Raw genomic sequence first — 20,438 nt, 5'->3', positions numbered from 1 at the left:
TTATAATGAACCCTTTCAAGAATATTCGTACTATGAATCTTTGAAACAAACATAATGATAATTAGTTAGATTTATAATGAAGCCCTTTAAGAATATTTGTGCTTTGAACCTTTAAACCAGAAATATAATGATAGAGATAATTAGATTTATAATGAAGTCTTTCAAGAATATTCGTACGATGAATCTTTGAAACAAATATAATGATAATTAGATAGATTTATAACGAAGCCCTTCAAGAAAATGCTATTTGTGCTTTGAACCTTTAAAACAGAAATATAATGATAGAGATAATTAGATTTATAATGAAACCTTTCAAGAATATTCGTACTATGAATCTTTAAAACAGAAATATAATGATAATTAGATAGATTTATAATGCAGCCCTTTAAGAATATTTGTGCTTTGAATCTTTAAAACAGAAATATAATGATAGAGATAATTAGATTTATAATGAAGCCTTTCAAGAATATTTGTGCTGTGAATCTTTAAAACAAATACAATAGTAGAGATAATTGGATTTATAATGAAGCCTCTCAAGAATATTTGTGCTTTGAATCTTTAAAACAGAGATATAATAATAATTGGAGATAATTAGATATATAATGAAACCTTTTAAGAATATTTTTGCTCTGAATCTGTAAAACTAAAATACAGTGATAGAGATAATTAGATTTATAATGAAGCTTTTCAAGAATTTTTGTGCTACGTATCTTTAAAACAGAATTATAATGATAGAGATAATTAGATTTATGATGAAGTCTTTTAAGAATATTTGTGCTTTGAATGTTTAAAACAAAATATAATTATTGCAAATCTAATTGTCATGACAATCAGATTTGTAATGAACCATTTAAGAATATTTATGCTACGAATCTTCAAAATAAATAAAATAAATGCAATGAGGTTTATAATGAAGCCTTTTAAGAATAGTTGCGCTATGAATCTTTAAAGGAAATATAATGATAATTAGGTTTATAATGAATCTTTTAATAGTTGTTCTATAATGAAGCCTTTTAAGAATAGTTTGCTATGATTCTTTAAAGGAAATATAATGATGATTAGGTTTATAATGAAGCCTTTTAAGAATAGTTGTGCTATAATGATAATTAAGTTTATAATGAAGCCTTTTAAGAGTAGTGTTATAATGATAATTAGGGTTATAGTGAAACTTTTTAAGAGTAGTTGTGCTATAATGACAATTAGGGTTATAGTGAAGCCTTTTAAGAGTAGTTGTGCTATAATGATAATTAGGTTTACAATGAAGCCTTTTAAGAGTAGTTATACTGTAATGATTAGGTTTATAATGAAGCCTTTTAAGAGTAGTTGTGCTATAAAGATAATTATCTTTATAATGAAGCCTTTTAAGAGTAGTTGTGCTATAATGGTAAGTAGGTTTATAATGAAGCCTTTTAAAAGTGGTTGTGCTATAATGATAATTAGGTTTATAATGAAGCCTTTAAAAGTAGTTGTGCTATAATGATAATTAGGTTTATAATGATGCCTTTTAAGAGTAGTTGTGCTATAATAATTAGGTTTATAATGAAGCCTTTAAAGAGTAGTTGTGCCATAATAATTAGGTTTATAAAGCCTTTTAAGAAGAGTTGTTCTGTAATGATAATTAGGTTTATAATGAAGACTTTTAAGAAGAGTTGCTCTATAATGATAATTAGGTTTATAATGAAGACTTTTAAGAATAGTTGTGCTATAATGAAGCCTTTTAAGAACAGTTGTGCTGTGAATCTCTATCAGAAATATATAATAAAATAATTAAGTGTCTGGTATATCCAGTGTATTATAATCTGATGTAATCAATATTACTTTATTAAAAAATGTAGATAGTGTTTACTATAGGTTAAAATTTATATGTATCTAAGAGTCTGGTTCGCCTCTCTCTCTCTCTCTCTCTCTCTCTCTCTCTCTCTCTCTCTCTCTCTCTCTCTCTCTCTCTCTCTCTCGTGTAAAAAAAAACCAAACGGCTGTTTGGCAGAATCCTGTCAAGCTGGTTTGACTGACCGTCTTAGTCATTGGCCAGGCAGGCGCGCACTGACCTTTCTTTAACTGTTATCTCCAGAGAGTACACCCCCAAAAAAAAATATTTTGAGAAAAAACAAAATACGGTCGATATTTATCTGTTAAAGACGTTATACTCCTCAAGGAACTGTTTAATAATTTCATTATTGTTTTATCATTCATTTTATGTAGTTTTCTGTAATTTCTTAGTCCAAGTTTGAGAGCTAGGACTGGGCCCAAACCCACAAAGATGATGTAAGCCCGAGTTTGAGCAGGGATGATGACATAGCAGAACGAGTTTTGTTTTTAAGTTTTTTTTATTGTGGCACGATTCTCTCTCTCTCTCTCTCTCTCTCTCTCTCTCTCTCTCTCTCTCTCTCTCTCTCTCTCTCTGCCTACGATTCATTTAGCATTGGTGCAAAGTAGTTAGTTAATGTCTATATGCAAGCCTTTCTCTCTCTCTCTCTGTCCATTGCATTGCGATTCTTTAAGCATTAGCGCAAAATGGTTGGTTAAAATGTGTATGTATATATATATATATATATATATATATATATATATATATATATATATATATATATATATATATATATATAAAAGGCTGATTCGCCCTCTCTCTTTCTCTCTCTCTCACTCTCAGTACAGTTAGTCGTAAATATGGTTCCGAATGAGGTTCACTTTACCGAGAAGAATCGAACCGTTGGTTGTAGGACCTGAGTTTAATTTGGCAGCTGGGAGAAGACTAGTTTTTTCTTCTTTTTTGTAACACGAAAAATTAAGAATTTTTGGTTTTTGTGACCATAAAAAGTTAGACTTCGGTTTTCGTAGCCAGAAAAGTAAGATTTTTTTTGTAACAAAAAAAAGTTGACGTTGGTTTTTGTGACCAGAAAAAGCAAGATTTTGTTTTTTGTGACCTGAAAAAGTAAGACTTTTCGTTCTTTGTGACCTGAGAAATTCATTCTTTTTGGTTTTTGTGACCAGGAAAAAGTAAGACTTTGGTTTAGTGACCATAAAAAGGTTAGACTTTTTTTTTTTTTTTTTTTTTTTTTTTTTTTTTTTGAAAGTAAGACTTTGGTTTACTGACCATAAAAAGGCTAGACTTTTTAGTTTTTGTGACCAGGAAAAGACTTTTTGTTTTTTGTGATCTGAAAAAACTTGACTTTTGGTTTTTGTGACCAGAAAAAATATGACTGATTTTTGTGACTATAAAAAGTTAGTCTTTTCGATTTTTGTGACCAGAAAAATGCTTTTTTTGGTTTTGTGACCTGAAAAATTTTGACACTGGTTTTTGTGACCAGCAAAAGTATGATTTTAGTTTTTGTGATTAGAAAGAGACTTTTAGTTTTATGTAAAAGAAAGCTATTATGCCGGCTTTGTCTGTCCGTCCGCACATTTTTCTGTCCACCCTCAGATCTTAAGAAATACTGAGGCTAGAGGGTTGCAAATTGCTATGTTGATCATCCACCCTCCAATCATCAAACATACCAAATTGCAGCCCTCTAGCCTCAGTAGTTTTTATTTTATTTAAGGTTAAAGTTAGCCATAATCGTGCTTCTGGCAACGGTATAGGGTAGGCCACCACCGGACCGTAGTTAAAATTTCATGGGCCGCGGCTCATACATTATACAGAGACCACCGAAAGATAGATCATTTTTCGGTGGCCTTGATTATATGCTGCAGCGGCTGTACAGAAAACTCGATTACACTGAAGAAACTTTGGCGCATTTTTTACTCGTTTGGTTTTTGTGGCCTGAAAAAATATGATTTTGGTTTGTGTGACCATAAAAAGATTATCTTTTTGATTTTTGTGACCAGAAAAAGTTAGACCTTTTGGTTTTTGCGAGCAGAAAAGTGATACTTTTTGCGTTATATATAAGAATACAAATTATATTTTGGGGGGTACGCGTATATAAGCGCGCTTACGGTTACGGTCCTGGGAACTTAATGATTGACCCTCTGTCCATTTCTGTCTACAACTTGGAGATTACGAAACTGAAACTTCGCAGTTACAATGCAGACTCAACTGACAAATCCGATTTGTATATGAAGGTCAGGGTTACACTTGGAGATCAAAGGTCAGACGGGAAATTAACCACCAGGGGGCCGGGGGCAATGTTTTTCACAAAAGTGGTACGTGAGTTTGTCCAGAGATTTGAATTTGAAAAGCGCATCATCTGCGTAGTTTTTGGGTAAATTTTATTAACTATTGTGGCTAAATCAAGTTATGACAAATATGAACGACAAATAAATTATAAATTCGCGATTACCAAGAAAAAAGCAAACAAGTTTGTCAATAGTTTTTTTCCTAAAAAGGGAGTATTTGAACAATTTTTTCTATTAAATTTTCCTTAAGCTCATTTTTTATTTATGTTGTAAATTAACAACACTTGTCTTTAAATAAACATGCTTTAAAACTTGATCATAAAGTATTTACAATTGTAAATATATTTCATGACCTTTCCTTTAGTTTAATACATCACAGTTAGTAGTAGTTCTCAGCAATCAGTAATGTAGCCTGAAACAGAGTCCTCAGCAACTGTACAGGTCAACTCGACCATGAAAAAAGAAAGAAAGAAACAGTTACATCATTTAAACAGATCCACCAACGAAATGAGGTCATTAAACTGGTCAGACGTCACGTGAACTTAATTATCTAAAAATATTTTAAGATTCTTGATATCGGCGTATTCCGGCAGATCTTCAAAAAAGAAAACACTTCCATTTTATTATCAAGATGTCTTTTCTGGGTTTATCATCCTCCCGTTTTCCACAGACTCAAAATATCTTTGTAAAGAGAGAGAGAGAGAGAGAGAGAGAGAGAGAGAGAGAGAGAGAGAGAGAGAGAGAGAGAGAGACTGTTTCACTCACTCACTCACTAACTGTCTCGCTGAGGATGATGTGCAATTAGAACCTCAAAAGTTCAAGTGAAGATGCTGTGCAGTACTTCCCAAAACAGTTTTAATAATTGATGTAGTTTTTATCTATATTAATTTATTAATGCGCTTTTTTTTCTTTTTTAATAATTAATCTCTTCATTCTGTATTTCCTATTTTCATTTGTAGCTTTCAAATGAAAACCAAAATATTCTTTGAAGTGTGAATTTCAAGTCAGTGGCCCCTGTTGTGGGCTTGTTCCATATAATAATAATAATAATAATAATAATAATAATAATAATAATATGAAGGGGATAGACCCTCTTTTAAACAGGCCATCCTTTTTAATAATAATAATAATAATAATAATAATAATAATAATAATAATAATAATAATAATAATAATAATAATAATAATAATAATTCCCAGCAGCATGTTGATGTATCTGTATAAAGTTTTATATACCTCGTTCATTTTTGCCAACCCCCTACCACCTTATTTTGGTTGTGTCCCATCCCCTTGTTTGGGAGGGGGGGAATGGGTGGTGGGACCTGGGCAAGAGAAGGTATATAACTGCCCTATTAAACTGCACTTCAGGAATTCCCTTGACGGTATAATTTGAAAAAATTCTTTGTCCTGTCAGTAATGTGTCCTTTTTAACTTTGAATTTCCCTTGAAGTTTCAAGTCGAAAAATCTTGTTCTTTTTATTAAAAAGTGTCTTTTGCTTTATTAAAGGCACCTATTAAAATGTCCTTAATAAAACACTTTCAATAGTGTGACAAATAAGTCCCTCTAGAAACAGAATGAGGCTTCCGTCAGTGTCATCAGGAAAGCGGGCCTTGCTTATGAAGGCACCTCCATCCAAGGTCCTTTACCTCCATCATCAATATTTTAGGGTCTATTTTTAGAGGCACTGCTGTCAGTGGCCCTCCATCGGGCCATCATCAGGCGGCCCCTATTCATTTGTCATGAATATGTAACGAGCATTACTGAATCATTTGTCATTCTTAGTCGTAATTGTATTGAAAACGTATATTCTAAATTCTGGAGAGTCTTAATCCCTTGTTGCCGTAAGTTTAAGAATGATTATTTTTCAGAGGGGCCATCTTACTGAATGTCCCTTTAGGTGGGTAGTGCCGTCAGTGCACCTCTCGCGGCACACTGTAGGCATTACTGAAGAGTCCTCGTAGCGTCTCTGTGGCCCTTATCTGCAACCCCTTTCATTCCTTTGACTGCATCTCCGTTCATATTCTCTGTCTTCCGTCTTACTTTCCTCAGCCGTCTTCTAACAATTCTAACAGTTGTTTCACAATGAAACTGCGAGGTTTTCCTCCAGTTACACCTTTCAGACCTCATTTACTCTGTTTTCATTTCAGTGCTGAGTGACCTCATAGGTCCCAGCGCTTGGCATTTGGCCTAGATTCTATAATCAAATTTCCAGTTCTTATTGAGTACAGTACAGCCGCAGGAAATGCCTGTCATTAATCCTGATTTTTCGTATAAGCAACAGACAGTTTACTTGAAGATTTTTCTTAAAATCATTCCCTCTTTTATCTTCCTCTTCTTCCCCCCTCTTTTCTTCAAGAAATTGTCTTTTTTCCTTCTTCTTCTTTCGTTCTCTGTGCCCCGTCGCGTCATGCTTTCGGCCGGAGGGGAAGATCGAGGGAGGTGATAGCCGGAATCGTCGTCACCATGGCTTCAGGAGGAGGAGGAGGAGGAGGAGGTAGAGGTGGAGGAATTGGAGGGAGAGGCTTTGAGTATGATGGGGGGAGGGAGGAGGAAGGAGGGATTGGTTTGATGGTGGTGGTAATGGTGGTGATGTTGGAGGTGAGGGAGGTCATTCGACTCTCTCTCTCTCTCTCTCTCTCTCTCTCTCTCTCTCTCTCTCCTCTCTCTCCTCCTTCCGCTTTTCCTTAATTTATTTTTTCATCCACAAACTTCTGTGTTTTCTCTCCGTTTAAACATCGAAACTAGCCGCGATAATTGGTGTTCCCCTCCCCCTTCCCCATCTCCCCTCCTCCCACCCCGAAAAAAAGGACTCTTGCTTCAAGGCAGTGAACCTGTCATACATAATTATGTATTTCTTCGTCCCTGAGAGGCAACAAAGTGTAGTCGAGCTGAAGCTTCGAAGAGAACTTCTTATAAAAGACATATTCCTATTAGTTGCATTTATAAAAATATTACATTTACGAAAGTATTAACTGCATTTACAAAAGTATTACATATACAGAAGTTTTCAATTCATTTACAAAAGTATTAAAGTTACCAAAGTATTCATTGCATTTACAAAAGCATCAAGTACATTTACAAATGTGTTAAATTTACACAAGTGGTGATTGCATTTACAAATGTCATCTGCATTTACAAAATTATGAACTGCATTTTCAAACTTATTAAAATCTCTTAGGTGGCGCTACATCTACAGTACATCACATCAAAATCTGATTGCAGTAACAAAATATATATATATATATATATATATATATATATATATATATATATATATATATATATATATATATATATATATATATATATATATATATATAATATATATATATATATGTAGAATCTACTGGTCACTTTTACCAAACACATATGTAATTCAAGTAGCCACAATGCCCTCTTAACTTCTCGAATTCTTCGCGCTTTTTTGGATATGCTTGTCACTGCAAAGCCGTAAGTTTCAAGCGCAAGAAACTGAAGAGACCATGATGGCCAGTCGCGGGTTCGTTTCCCGCGACCGGCCATCACGGTCTCTTCAGTTTCTTGCGCTGGAATCTTAGGGCTTTGCTGACAAGAATATTAGGGCTTTATATATATATAGTGATATATATATATATATATATATATATATATATATATATATATATATATATATATATATATATATATATATATATATATATATATATATAATATATATATATATATATATACACAATCAAAAAAGCTTCTTTAATACCTGAAAGGAACTTGCTCGTATTTATCAAAAATGTCAGAATTAACAGTTACTGTACCAGAGGTAAAGGTTTCCTTGAATTGCACAAACTTCTGTCGTCGCACGATCTTTTCCACGCTCGGAGTTTTCATGATGTCTGCGACACGCATTGTTTGTGTGCAGCCTTGAGAAACTTGCGACAAGATGTTTATTTTGTATGTCTGTCAGTCTGTTAACAGGGTTACGCAAAAAAATTTGCGTGGATTTTTACTGATTTTACCAGAAATTGGGGCCCTAGCTGCTCCTTGCGTATGGATTCTTGGTAAATTTACCAAAAGCCTTGTTTAAATCTAAGAAAGCCTTGCACTTTAAAGTGAGTTAATATGATTTCTTCCGTAGGTGGAACAATACCTTGAGGTGGTCTTAGGTGTAAATATGACATGTAAATTCATTTCTCCAAAACAGTAGGACTTATGTAGCAAAAAATCATTTTAAAAGTTGACTCAAACTTCAGATACTTGAAGTTGTGCATTGTAAAGATTCTTTCTGTTCTTCGCTGTTCTGAACTACTTATAAGTGCAGGTATTTCGTACACGTGTGTGAGAATCAGTTGGCACATGAGTAAATCATATAGTACTGTAGTTGTAGAGATTATTTTACAGTTGTGGAACCAGAACACTGAAAAATCGCGGTGTATTTTGAGTGTCGTGAATGATACATAGAGTTAATGTCATTAAAATGCGTTATAAAACGTAGGACTGCTTTAAAATCGTGGTTTATTTTAAATCTTAATTTAATGTATGCCTGTTCATCTCATTGACTTGATTTTACAATTCGGTTTAAATAAGCAGAAGCCACTTGGCGAGTTTGTCAACGAATTGTACAAAATATTTTGAATTCACTCCGTTCACCGTTTCAGAATGTTTATGTAAATAAACAAGTCTACTTCTCAGTTCCAGAGGTCCTTTATTCCTCACACCTTTGGACCGTGGAGCAGCCCCCTGAGCGTGTCTTGCAATTGCAACTTCAAAAGTTCAAGCGAAGATCCAATGCATTACTACCCTAAAACAAGTCTCCTTGTATTTTAATACTTTAATTTTTCATTTAATTAGTAATTCTTTAATTTATTTTTTAATAAATGATCTCTTCTGTCTGTATTTCCCATTATCTTCTGTTACTCCTTTCCAATGAACACCACATTCTTTGGAAGCTTGAATTTCAAGTCAGTGGCCCCTCTAGGCTTGTTCCATACGAATAGGGCTCATCTTCTGAATAATAATGTAAATAGTAATAATACCTATTGTGCATTTCACTCGTAAAAAAAATGTAGCCTGTACGAAAGCAGAAATTTACTTCTGATAATTAAGAACGTAGCAGTTCTTCATAAGGCCGGGATTCCAGCGCCTAATCACCGATACATTAGAGTTTTTTCAGCATTTTTCCAGAATCTGCTGGAATTTATGCTAATGCAATGGAATGAATTAAAGTATCACTTGTAAGCTAACGTTCTCATTCTTAAGGGTAATTGCGTTTTAATGTCTCTCTCTCTCTCTCTCTCTCTCTCTCTCTCTCTCTCTCTCTCTCTCTCTCTCTCTCTCTCAGGGAACTGGACGAAAGGAAGACTTTTCATTATTTTTATGTGCCTCATTTGAATGAAGCTGTAATTAGAAGTCCGGTTGTAGTTCCATTATTGTAGGTCAAAACTGAGGAAGGAGAGAGAGAGAGAGAGAGAGAGAGAGAGAGAGAGAGAGAGAGAGAGAGAGAGAGAGAGAGAGAGAGAGTTGGGGGGCAGGGGAGGAGTAACAGATACGAGTGAACACAATGTAACACACACAATAAAGGGAGGTCCTCGACGAGGTACTGAGGCGTTCTAGAGAGAGAGAGAGAGAGGAGGTAACAGAGCGAGTGATCAAATTGTAAAACACAATAAAGTCAGGTCCTCGACGATGTATTCCTCTCTCTCTCTCTCTCTCTCTCTCTCTCTCTCTCTCTCTCTCTCTCTCACGGTCTGTGATCTTACCCTGGCTAGCCACACCTGAATAAGATAACCACGTGTCTCCGTCAAGGTGATTAGTCATTCATTATGCTCGCTTTGTTTACATGACGTCAGGAGGTTTACGCAAAACAAACAAATAATTTAGTCCAAAGAAGGCACAACCCAAAGGTCCTCTGTGAAACGCCTGTCCTTTAACTTTCAAATATCTCCACTTATCCCCCCAGCCAGGAATGTTTTTGTGTTTTCAGATAAGGCCAGTTGTAAGAGATGTTGCGTGGCAGTTCAAAATGGTTACAAAACTTTACATAAATAATAGAGATTATATAAATAAAGTTTATATAAATATCAGTGTTTATATAAACAGCAAAAGTCTATATAAACAAAGTTTATTTAAATAGGCTAAGTTTATGTAATTGACAAAGCTTAATAAATATCAGTTTATGTAAACATTAATAAATATCGAATTGTATATATTGATATTAAACTTTAAATAAATAGACAAAGTTTATATAAATGTCAAAGTTTATATAAATGTCAAAGTTTATATAAATATCAAAGTTTATATAAATAGACAAAGTTTATATAAACAGGCAAAGTTTATATAAATATCAGTATAGATAAATAGACAAAGTTTGTCTATTTTTAAAAATACTTTGATATTTATATAAAGATTTTACTATATAAATAAGTTTATATATCGAAGTTTACATAAAGTTTATATAAATAAAATTTATAGAAATAAAATTTATATAATTAAAGTTTATTTAAATTGCCAAATGCTTTTGTGACCCCCCAGTAAGGTCTTCAGTACACGCGCGCGCGCATTTCAGACGAAATGACACTTACGGCAGTAGATTTGGCGGCCCTGATACTGGTAGCCTCACGCAGCATGTCGTTCTTTCTTTGTGTCGTGACGCTCACGCACGCTTGCTCGCTTGCGTGTGTATGTGTGTGCGTGTATGTATGTATGTATGTGTGCAGTTGCTCGTGCAACTCTTCAAGGATGACTTTTTGATTCAGTGCAATGATTATGCACACCGTTATCAAACTGTTGTCACATGTGACGGTTTGCTCTGCGTGTCTGGACTGTGATTCTCTATATTCTTCTTTCTTACGTGTCAGAAGACTTCTGTGAAGTATTTAGGCTCTGGATTTTGTTAATCGATTTCTTCTGCGTGTTAGGAATCTCTATACGTCTTTGGATGACGTAGATTGAGGCTGGAAGTGGTCGATATAATTAGTATTTGTACATGGAAGGCTTGTGAAGCCATCTTCGGGATACGAATAATTAAGGGTCCAGACTGTGACTGTTCACAGAAGTCCTCTGACCTAAAAAAGAAGGGAAGTATATGAGCCCTGGAATTTGTAAATCGATCAATTCTGCGTGTTAAAAATCTCTATACATCTTTGGATGACCGAGATTAAGGCTGGAAAAAGGTCTCTGGAACTAGTCCTATTACCTGGAAGGCTGGAAATGGTCGCTTGAACTAGTAATAGTACATGGAAGCCTTCTTAAGGCTACATTTCTCCTTCTGAAGAGTTAAACCAAGCTTCGGAGGGTCCACATCAGGCTTCTTAACCCCTTCAGCACTTCACCTTAAACCAGGGCCTTTGCTGACACAAAAATGATGACAATCTCATAACCATATGTTGTAAGGGGGAGGTTGTAATTTAGATGGGCTGCCATCTGGACAAAGTTTTCATGCAGTTTCTTGTAGTGTCTCATTTTCTGCAACTGTACACTAATCACAGAGATTTATGAGGGACTTACGTATGGTATGTTCAAAGCTCTGTCGAAGTCTGATTCAGTCTGTATCAAGACTGAGAAAGTTACAGAGTTACAGAATGAAGTTCAGCATTGAGTTGTGGACACAGGTTTCGGTAAAGTACCTCCGGTACCTCCCAAGAGGTTACAAAAACCTTTGCCTCTTGAGAACGAAACTTTGAAAGGAAGAATGTTTTGGAATTCAGTTGCTTAACGAACTGCAGACAAAATTGGTTGAAATGGACGTAATCTGACAGTGGTTAGTCTAATGGCAGATGCATCTGTTGAATGCTACAAGAAAACAGAGGACGCAAAGACCAGGGGAAACCTGTTTCAGTGTGTTGAAAGAGATATCTGGCATAAGTAGGCCTACAGTAAAACCTTTTGCTTCCCTTTAGCCTAGAGCCATAAGATAAATAACACTGCTTAAAGGGAATTTATTCTCTCTCTGAGAAAACTGCTCTTGCATTACGAGACTTTTTTTCTGCAACGATCTCACCATTACACGAACTTCAAGAGCGGAGAGTCATTCCTCTCATGACTTCGTAAATGGGGTTGGTCTAAGAGTGGCTCATGTCGGAGACGAAAGTTGAAAGCAGTTTATATATTATATACAGTATATATATGTGTGTGTATATATGTATATATATATATATATATATATATATATATATATATATATATATATATATATTAAAATAAGGTGATTATATAGGATTAAGACCATCAATATATATATATATATATATATTAAAATAAGCCCAGATATACTGTACATAGAGTTGCGTATGCACTTAGAAACAGTTTGTGTATTCGTCTTTGATAGGTCTTTTGGAAACTAGGACCAAAAAATATCTTCTTAAATATTTTTTTTTAGAACGAAATGACGTTTGAATGTCTGTGACGTGTTGCACATTCAGTTGACTGGGCAGGTTGTATTTTTTTTTATATAGAATTTGTTTATATATGAGATTTTATTTAGTGCCTCAGATATTAAATTGTCTCTGTGTTTTTGTCTTCACAATCTTTTTTTTTTTTTTCAAACCAAATTCTTGTTTATCATTCTAATCATGAGTTCACCGTCATTGTTCTTGGCATAAAGTAACGTTCACTTCACAGCAATTAGGCCTGTAATCACATGTGCTCTGTCTCTTTCACCATAGAATTAGATGAGAATTCTGCTTTCTCAAGGTCAATACTTTTTCAATTACGTAAGTCTAACGTAAAACGTAATGACCTGTCCGTATTTACTATTCATGAAACGGAGAATCTCTGCTGTTTTTTTTTTTTTTTTTATCTTTTCCCCCAAAGTACGCTTGGTGTATCTAGTAACGAAAAGAGGAATAAGGAAGAGTTAGCGTTTACCTCTGATAACCCGAAGTTGATCAATTTTGTGCTGTTTATGTAAATTCAATAGACCTAAATTATTCAATGGTTCACCGAAGTGTCAAGCACCATTTTGCATACAGAGTAACTTTTATCCTATAGCTTTCTTTAAATCTTTAGCTGAGACCCTTTATGAACAGAGTCAACAGACTGTAAATCCACGAGGGGCCCAAAAGGGAAATCAGCCTGGAGAGAGAGACAAGTTAAATGAACAGGTGCTAAATAGATAAATATGATGGAATGGAAAATAAAATCGATACACCTGAATTCAGGAGACTCCAGCAGCAGCAGAGAGCAGGAATGAATTTGCACCTCGCTCAAACATCCCTAGATCAGAAGTTTCCAGAACTGCACTAGGCGAACTATTCCACATTTTAGTTGTAGCCAAGATAAAACTCTTAGCAAACTGAGTAGTGTCAAACCTGATACTAGAAAACGACACACTGCAGCAGCAGCCTGCTAAGCTAGTAAAATAAATGTAGCATATGTTTCCATAATCCTCAAGTAGGAAACAATTGTGCATTAGTATTCTTTATTTTGACGGTAATCTTAACGGGTAGAACACTGCCCACTTACACAAAAACTTATGTCTCTTTTTTTTCGACAGGAACCATCCTGTCAGTTTCGAAGACTTGGAAGGAGGACTGCTCATCGCCTCTGGCCCAGATGTTGCTATTCTTGAACCATCATGAACTTCGGCAACAACGAGGACCTCGTCATTTTAGACACAACTAAATATTTCAGGGTGGGTAAACTTGAGACTGATGAAGCGTTATAAGTCAGCAATAATAAAAACCTTTCAAGCCAAGCACTGAGTCACCTTTGGCCAGTTAGTCCTTAAGACAGTGAAAATGAGTTAGAGATTGGACAGTATGACCGAAGAAAGGAAATGGGAACGGAGATAAAGTAAAAGGCTAAAAAAAGTGGGTGCAGCCAGCGGCTGAAGGGACGCTTAAAAACACCCTTTAGTAATGCCTACAGTGCACCATGTGAGGTGCACTGACGGCACTTGATTAAGTGTTCGCCTTTCATGCCAGAGCCCCTCATAACATTTTTATTAAGACTCGAATATTTCATTGAGAGCTTCAATTTTTTTTTTTTAAGCTTCAAAAATATCAATCACTAGCCTAATTTTCCTCTTTCCCCCCCCCTTTTCTAATAAATATTGATACTTAAAGACACGTTTTCATAGTTTTGCCAATTTAATGTTTATGCTTGTATCTATCATCATCCTTTAAAACTTTCCTATAATTGGCAATCACTGTTCTATGCCTAGTATATAGTTGCATGCTTCAGTGCCAGAGGGTGCATTAGAAAGCACTATGAAGAAAGCACAACACCCCCCAAGGACGGCAGAGTTAGGCTGTCAACATGGAGAAATTACAAACCAGGTGACCTGCTATTTTTGGCATTCTTTATTTCACTTATGTATCGTGGGTGTTGTGTGACACGCCTCCTTAATAAGGAATTTGAGACCTAAAACTGGTTCCTGGGAAAGAGGATTTGGTTGAGCACCCTGTTGTGGTAGAAGGGCAGGTTTTAGCAGGGGTAAAACATCTCTGTAACCTTGGGGGACACATCAGACTCTGAAGCAGGTATTAAAGAGGGCTGTAAGAAAATGAGTTTCAACATCCTGGGTTAACTGAAGAGAGAAATGATTACCATATTGATGAATATAACCAGAGACAGAAACATTTGCAAAGAAATTGGAGGTCTCGAAAAGTTGGGATCATATAATGGCAGATTTATTGCCTTTGTGAGTGTTGAGCAAAAGGAGTGGGAGAGAGAAGAGACACCCAGTAGCTGGGAAATAAGATAGGATCACAAAAATCAAAATGGTTTGAACATGTTATGAGAATGGATGAAGGGCTGTCAGAAAGTTATAGATATGGAAGTAGCAGAACAAAAATATGTTGTAGTGTGCTGGAAGTCATGGGAAAATGGGACAGATGAGGACTAAGACCAGAGTTTTTGCCAATATTCTGAAACTTAATTGATTCTGTTCGGTGGTTGCAAACTTGTGGATGTTGAATTAATCTTATTGACATCACTGTCACAGTCTGTTTTACCCACTAAATTGAAGCTCTGTTGTTCTGAGTAATGTAAAATGGGGCATTGACAGACTTGTTACTCCTTATTACCATGTTTGGAGTGTTAGTACTCTACACAGCTGTCATCAACAGTTAGGTCTCTTTCCCTAGTAAACACTATTTGATCAGTTTAGGCAACCACTGTTTAGCTCTTTGAAGGCATAAGTAAAATTAAGTGGTTAGTATTTGTGAGACACTAAAATTATTTAAAATTTTGTAAATTTTTCTTGTTTCTTTGAAATGCAATTAAATTTTGTAATGGTAAATTATCACTGTAAATATTGTAAATTGTTTAATATTTCTTTGAAATGAAGTGATATTTTGTAATAAAAACTTTGCTAATGACTGCACCCATTTTTCCAGATCACGTAATGTCGATGGGCTGGGGAGGCATGGTGGTGGGACCTGGATGGTGGGGTGCAGGTGGGAGCAACAAGACAGCAGTCCAGCTGCTACAGGAGAGTAAATCCCGTTATGTCAAAAGCGACCATGTTCTGGGCACGCGTCAGTCCCCCGCGAGACCTGAACGTCTGCAGATATCTTCAAACCCGAATATATTTCTTAGTGCTCCATCCCATACACTCCACGTATCAAGGCCATCACCAGCCCCAGAAAGGCGTCATGCTCTAGGAGATCAGAGTAATGTCATCAATTCCGGGATATCACCATCACGTCCAATGCCCCCATCAGGGCCCTCTTCCTTGGGTGCACAGCCTCCACCATTGCCTGCTCGCTCACCCCGTGTAACACCACGCATCAGAGGCAGAGGGCCGGATGGGCAGAACTGTCGTAGCGGTGATTTGAGACGGTCTCTCTCTCATGGTCCAGGTGACAAGGGAGATGATGTTCAAATGAAATTACGCCGCCTTCTTAATACAGATTCAAGGGAGAATTTAGCGTCCCATCTAACGTCACCGAGTGAATCAAATGCCAAAATCCCCCCACCAACCCCACGAAGGAATATTAAGTCCTCCCCTTCAGGTACTTTTCGTGCTGAGCCTGCAACTGTCACTGCACATAAGTCACTGCCTGACTTGAATCGAGCATCGTCACCTGCAGTGGAAACAGATTCTGAAGGAGGTACTAGCGGACGTCGTCGCCCTTCATGTCCAGGTGCAATACCTTCGATATCTGTACCCCCAGATCCTCCTCCTCGACCACCACGCATGTTTCGTGACCCCCCTCCACCACCAGAACGTTCCCCTGATAGGCCACCAGCAAGACCACCACCACCTCAAGAGCACTGTACTCGGCATCTGTCGCGTGCTAATGCTTCTGCTGGGACACTCATGCCAAATGATGGTCGCCGTTCTTCAGACAGTGATGTGTCTGCTTATGGGGCAGCTGGAAGTGGAGTTAGTAATAGTGAGGAAGGTAGGAGGAGGCCCATTCTGAGATCAAGGTCTGACGTGACTCATGAACGAGGACGATGGGATGAAGATTTTCGTCCATCTTTAGCCCCCTTGGACTTGGAAGCTTTCTTTGAGTCGATGGGCCTAGACTCTGTCACGTATCGTCAGGTCAAGTCTCCACCAGCATCTCCTCATTCACCCCCAGTATATTTTGAAGAAGTATCTTCTGAAGAATCTGGGCCACTTGGGGGCCGCCGTGGTAGCTCAGACTCTGATGATGGGCGAAGAATATCGGGGCCAGGACCGGGGCCACCTTTGCCCCTAAGGGGAACTGGAGAACCTTCGATTGTCGAAAAAAATGCACGTGTGATTAAGTGGCTGTTTAACTGCCAAAAGGCACAGGGCACGTATGTTTCACGAGTTGCTTCCACCAAGACTTAGCCATAATATTGGTCTGCCCTATATACTTACTAGTCTGCAGCCATCTTTAATTGTGGGTGGAAAAAGAGTGATGTGAATATTGTCACTGGTTCGCAGTGTATTGCTGTTTTTCCTCGTCTCCACAGTCTTTACTTGGCTGTTTTACTGTGATAATCTGTGCAACACCTCATCATTTTACTGTTCAGTCAGCCCTTTCTGATCCTATAGGTCATAAGCCACCACAGTATAATTGAAGGGATCAGTGGATATCTGGTAACATGGACGCTTCAATTTTAGTTGTAAAAGGTTCATATTACAAAATCAAATAACATTGTTGGAGTGGTGTTCACTAATGAAATATTAATCATTCCAAGTAAGTTAGCAATGTTGTTCACTTTAGCTATTTAACAGTGGTATCACAAACTATTTATTTACTTAGTAATGTCATTTAATGGTAAGTAGATAGCACAGCATTCCAATATTGCATAGATTCTGTAATAATCGGATTTAGGTCAGACCATCAGTATGTTTAAACATCCTAATAATTAAGTTTAGTATTGTCCTGATTAGCTGTCACTCAAGTATGGATTTGCAATTTGACTGTTTTGTACAGTTCTTTCTACACTGTGATGTATTACGTATAGTTTTCTGGTTATAAGTCCATTCAAAAGTGAATTGAGTTAAGAAATAAGGAAATTCATGAAATGAGCTCACAGAACAGAAGTGAAAATGTGCTTCAAGATGATGTGGGAATTGAAGTCTTTAATGATAGACAAGTTAAAAGGAAATGTAAAGTCTGGATATATTTAGGAGAGTTTCTTTGTATCTTTTTATACATGATTGTAATTCCTTGAATGCCAGTTTCTGGCCTCAACTTTTTTGGAGGACAGGATAGAATTTATTGATTCATGTTCATACAAATTATAAATCTCATACCAGCCTGGCTAGACAGGTAGGCAAGAGTGCTAATCTCTTGTGAGATGAGCAGAATGACAGTAGGAGGAACAAGGTCTCATTTGTTGAAAGCTGTTACAGTATTCTTGGCTCAGATTCATCTGAGATGGACAGATGTAGGGGTGTTGTTGTGGTGGTCATTGGTAGAAAAAGTGTTATTATCCCGTACGAGAACAGGGTACATCTGCTCAAGTGTCAGTATTGTGACACCCCTTGTGACCCACTTCCCTTTTATAGATTAAATACCTAATATTAATCAACTGCTAATGAATGATGGTATTGGAAACAAATCATTTGTTGAAGTTTTGCAAAACTTCAGTATTCTCTGTATCTAATTTTGATTTAAGAGAGAAACTTGTAGGCAAGCCCTTTTAGAGTTCAGATTTTTAGATTAGTGGTCTGGTTAAACTGTCTTGGTTAGTAATTCTCCTCTAGTTGCATTTTTTATACTGTCAGTATACCATTACTGGTATGCTGGCAGTATCAAGAAGAGAGCTTTTGACAAATGAGACTTGAGGCTTACACATATGCTGGTTGTATCAAGAAGAGACCTTTTTTTATTTATGACTGGAAGCCTATCTTCCCAATTGTCACACTGCTCATTTTAACCAGCAGATTGGTAGTTGAGCTGTCATCAAATTGAAGGTTTTTAGTAAAAGCTAAGCTTTGGAACCTAAATGTGGATTAATATTTCTGACAGGTTCTCAAAAATATTTGCTTGTTCAAAACAGAAAAAAATTCTGTATTGCATTCCTTATTGTATTTCAAACTATGATGATGTCAGTTTTACCATTTTAATAGTTTTTCATGGAACTGAGGTTGTTAATACTGTATTTAATTTGTCAATCTTAAGTGAACAAACTTTAATATGAACATCACTTCAAAATTTAACATTTCTACTTTGGACATTGAATGTTGTAAATGCATGTTTTGTCTAAACACTTCTTGCTCATTTGCAGACTCAAACTAGTCTTCTTGTCCATCTATGAAGGAATATTTTAGTATTTTGTAACTATGAGTGAAAATATAAGTGAAATGTTTCTTTCTCCCCCAACAAACTGTTAGTAAGACCTGTTAAGTCTTTCCTGTGTTATTTAAATAGTCATGTGAATCCTAAGACTTAAGTCTGGAAATTTCTTTGATGGAGAGGTTGGACTAATAATATTGTAAGACTTGAAAATATGATACAAACAACAAACTAATGGAAGTGCGAACCATCACTGCCCTTTGCCTTTGGAAGTACATTAATGTACCCCGTATGGTGATTAACACTTAGGCTGTTGAATTCATACATTTATAGTATTTTTATAATTCTGGAGGAATACAGAAGGATTGTGAAAGGTCTCGAGTCTCTCGTTACAGTATCTAGTACTTGCGAGGAATTTTGATACGTGCAACTGAAGTATAAAGTGTTACAAGAAAGTCTATTTATGACTCACTTCAATTATAGTGGAGTTTGTGCGTTGTTGACCTTTTTAAGTTAGGATTAGCAAGGACAGACTGTCAGTAGCTTCCGTATTCATACCCGGTGCCCCACTGATAACCAACTAGTCAGAGTAGCCTCGGTCCCCTAAACTTTGTTACATTCTTACCAAAAATGTCAACGGGTACCAACGTTAAAGTGTATTTGGTTTGTGAGACACTTTTAAGTTGTAAGGAATTCAAGTGCATTATACCCTTATCTGCAGTTTGATATTGGTATCAATGGCAAACATGACTTTCCTTAGTCTAAAAGGTATACGGTACGGTACCCTTTGTCTGTGTTTCATGTAGGCTCTATGAATAAGTTTAACACAGTACCATAGATGTCAAACCAATAGCATGGATGGCTTATGTATCCAGAAAATGCCATGGTGAAAAAAATGAAAAATGGGTTCTGAACTAGATAAAAGATACCCAATGTTTTTAGGCATTAGATCCTCCTTAGTTTTACCATAAGAGGTTACAGCTAGATACATGAACATAGCCGTGCACTTAATCCCATTCTCAAAAGTAGTAATAGTAGGTTACAGTACTGCTCGTTAGCATCGTCATGTTTTTCCCGTTCTCTCACCCTTCGTTTAAACAGCAGCACTGAATTACGTAGCAGTTGCAGATAGGTGTTCTGTCTGTTTCCATCCTATGTTGACTGATTCTTTTGCGAGTTACAGTATTTTCAGGCGAGCTATATAATATACAAGTTTGCAATCATTTCTTAACAGATTTAACATAGTTACGATAAATGTCCCTGCAGACAGCTGCTTCAGAGTTAAATAATTGTGCATTTGTAGGTGTCTTGAGTAGCAAAATTTTAAAAGTACAATTATGCTTTTTAGGCACACACACTGGAATTAGAAGTACTGTATTATGTCAGTCATGGACAGGAAGTTTTGAGTACTGTAGAGAAATTAGAGGGTGCCTAGTTTTTGTACCTCTCTTAACACTGGATGCATTGTTTCAGACTTTGATTGCTTGATTGGCATCTGGACTGCTTTCTAGTTATATTGTAGCCAAAACTTAAAACCTTTCATTTGGTACAAAATAGCTTTATTTGTTGTTCCGGAGTTCATACAAAGACTCGGTAACCTGAGGTAATTCATGAATGTTTGTCTATGATACCAGTGATTGTTTACATAACCTTGGACATCGAAGTGAGAAGGCACTTTTGCC

General features: G+C 36.3%; 1 protein-coding gene across 2 annotated transcripts in view; it reads left to right on the top strand.

Annotated features, from left to right (window-relative positions):
* The window catches only part of LOC136847356 (protein FAM110D-like), a 222,550-nt gene extending 202,891 nt beyond the window's left edge, over window positions 1-19,659 (top strand). For both annotated transcript variants that reach the window (XM_067118953.1, XM_067118954.1), the window contains 2 exons: window positions 13,581-13,718; window positions 15,427-19,659. In XM_067118953.1, coding sequence (XP_066975054.1) covers window positions 15,435-16,856 — 1,422 coding nt within the window. In that variant the 5' untranslated portion in view covers window positions 13,581-13,718; window positions 15,427-15,434 and the 3' untranslated portion in view covers window positions 16,857-19,659. The remainder of the gene's footprint in view (window positions 1-13,580; window positions 13,719-15,426) is intronic.
* Window positions 19,660-20,438: the final 779 nt, after the last annotated feature.

Source organism: Macrobrachium rosenbergii, chromosome 16, assembly GCF_040412425.1.
Source record: "Macrobrachium rosenbergii isolate ZJJX-2024 chromosome 16, ASM4041242v1, whole genome shotgun sequence".
NCBI lineage: Eukaryota > Metazoa > Arthropoda > Malacostraca > Decapoda > Palaemonidae > Macrobrachium > Macrobrachium rosenbergii.
The sequence above is the reverse complement of the archived record's forward strand: the minus strand, read 5'-3'. Positions and strand labels throughout refer to the sequence as shown.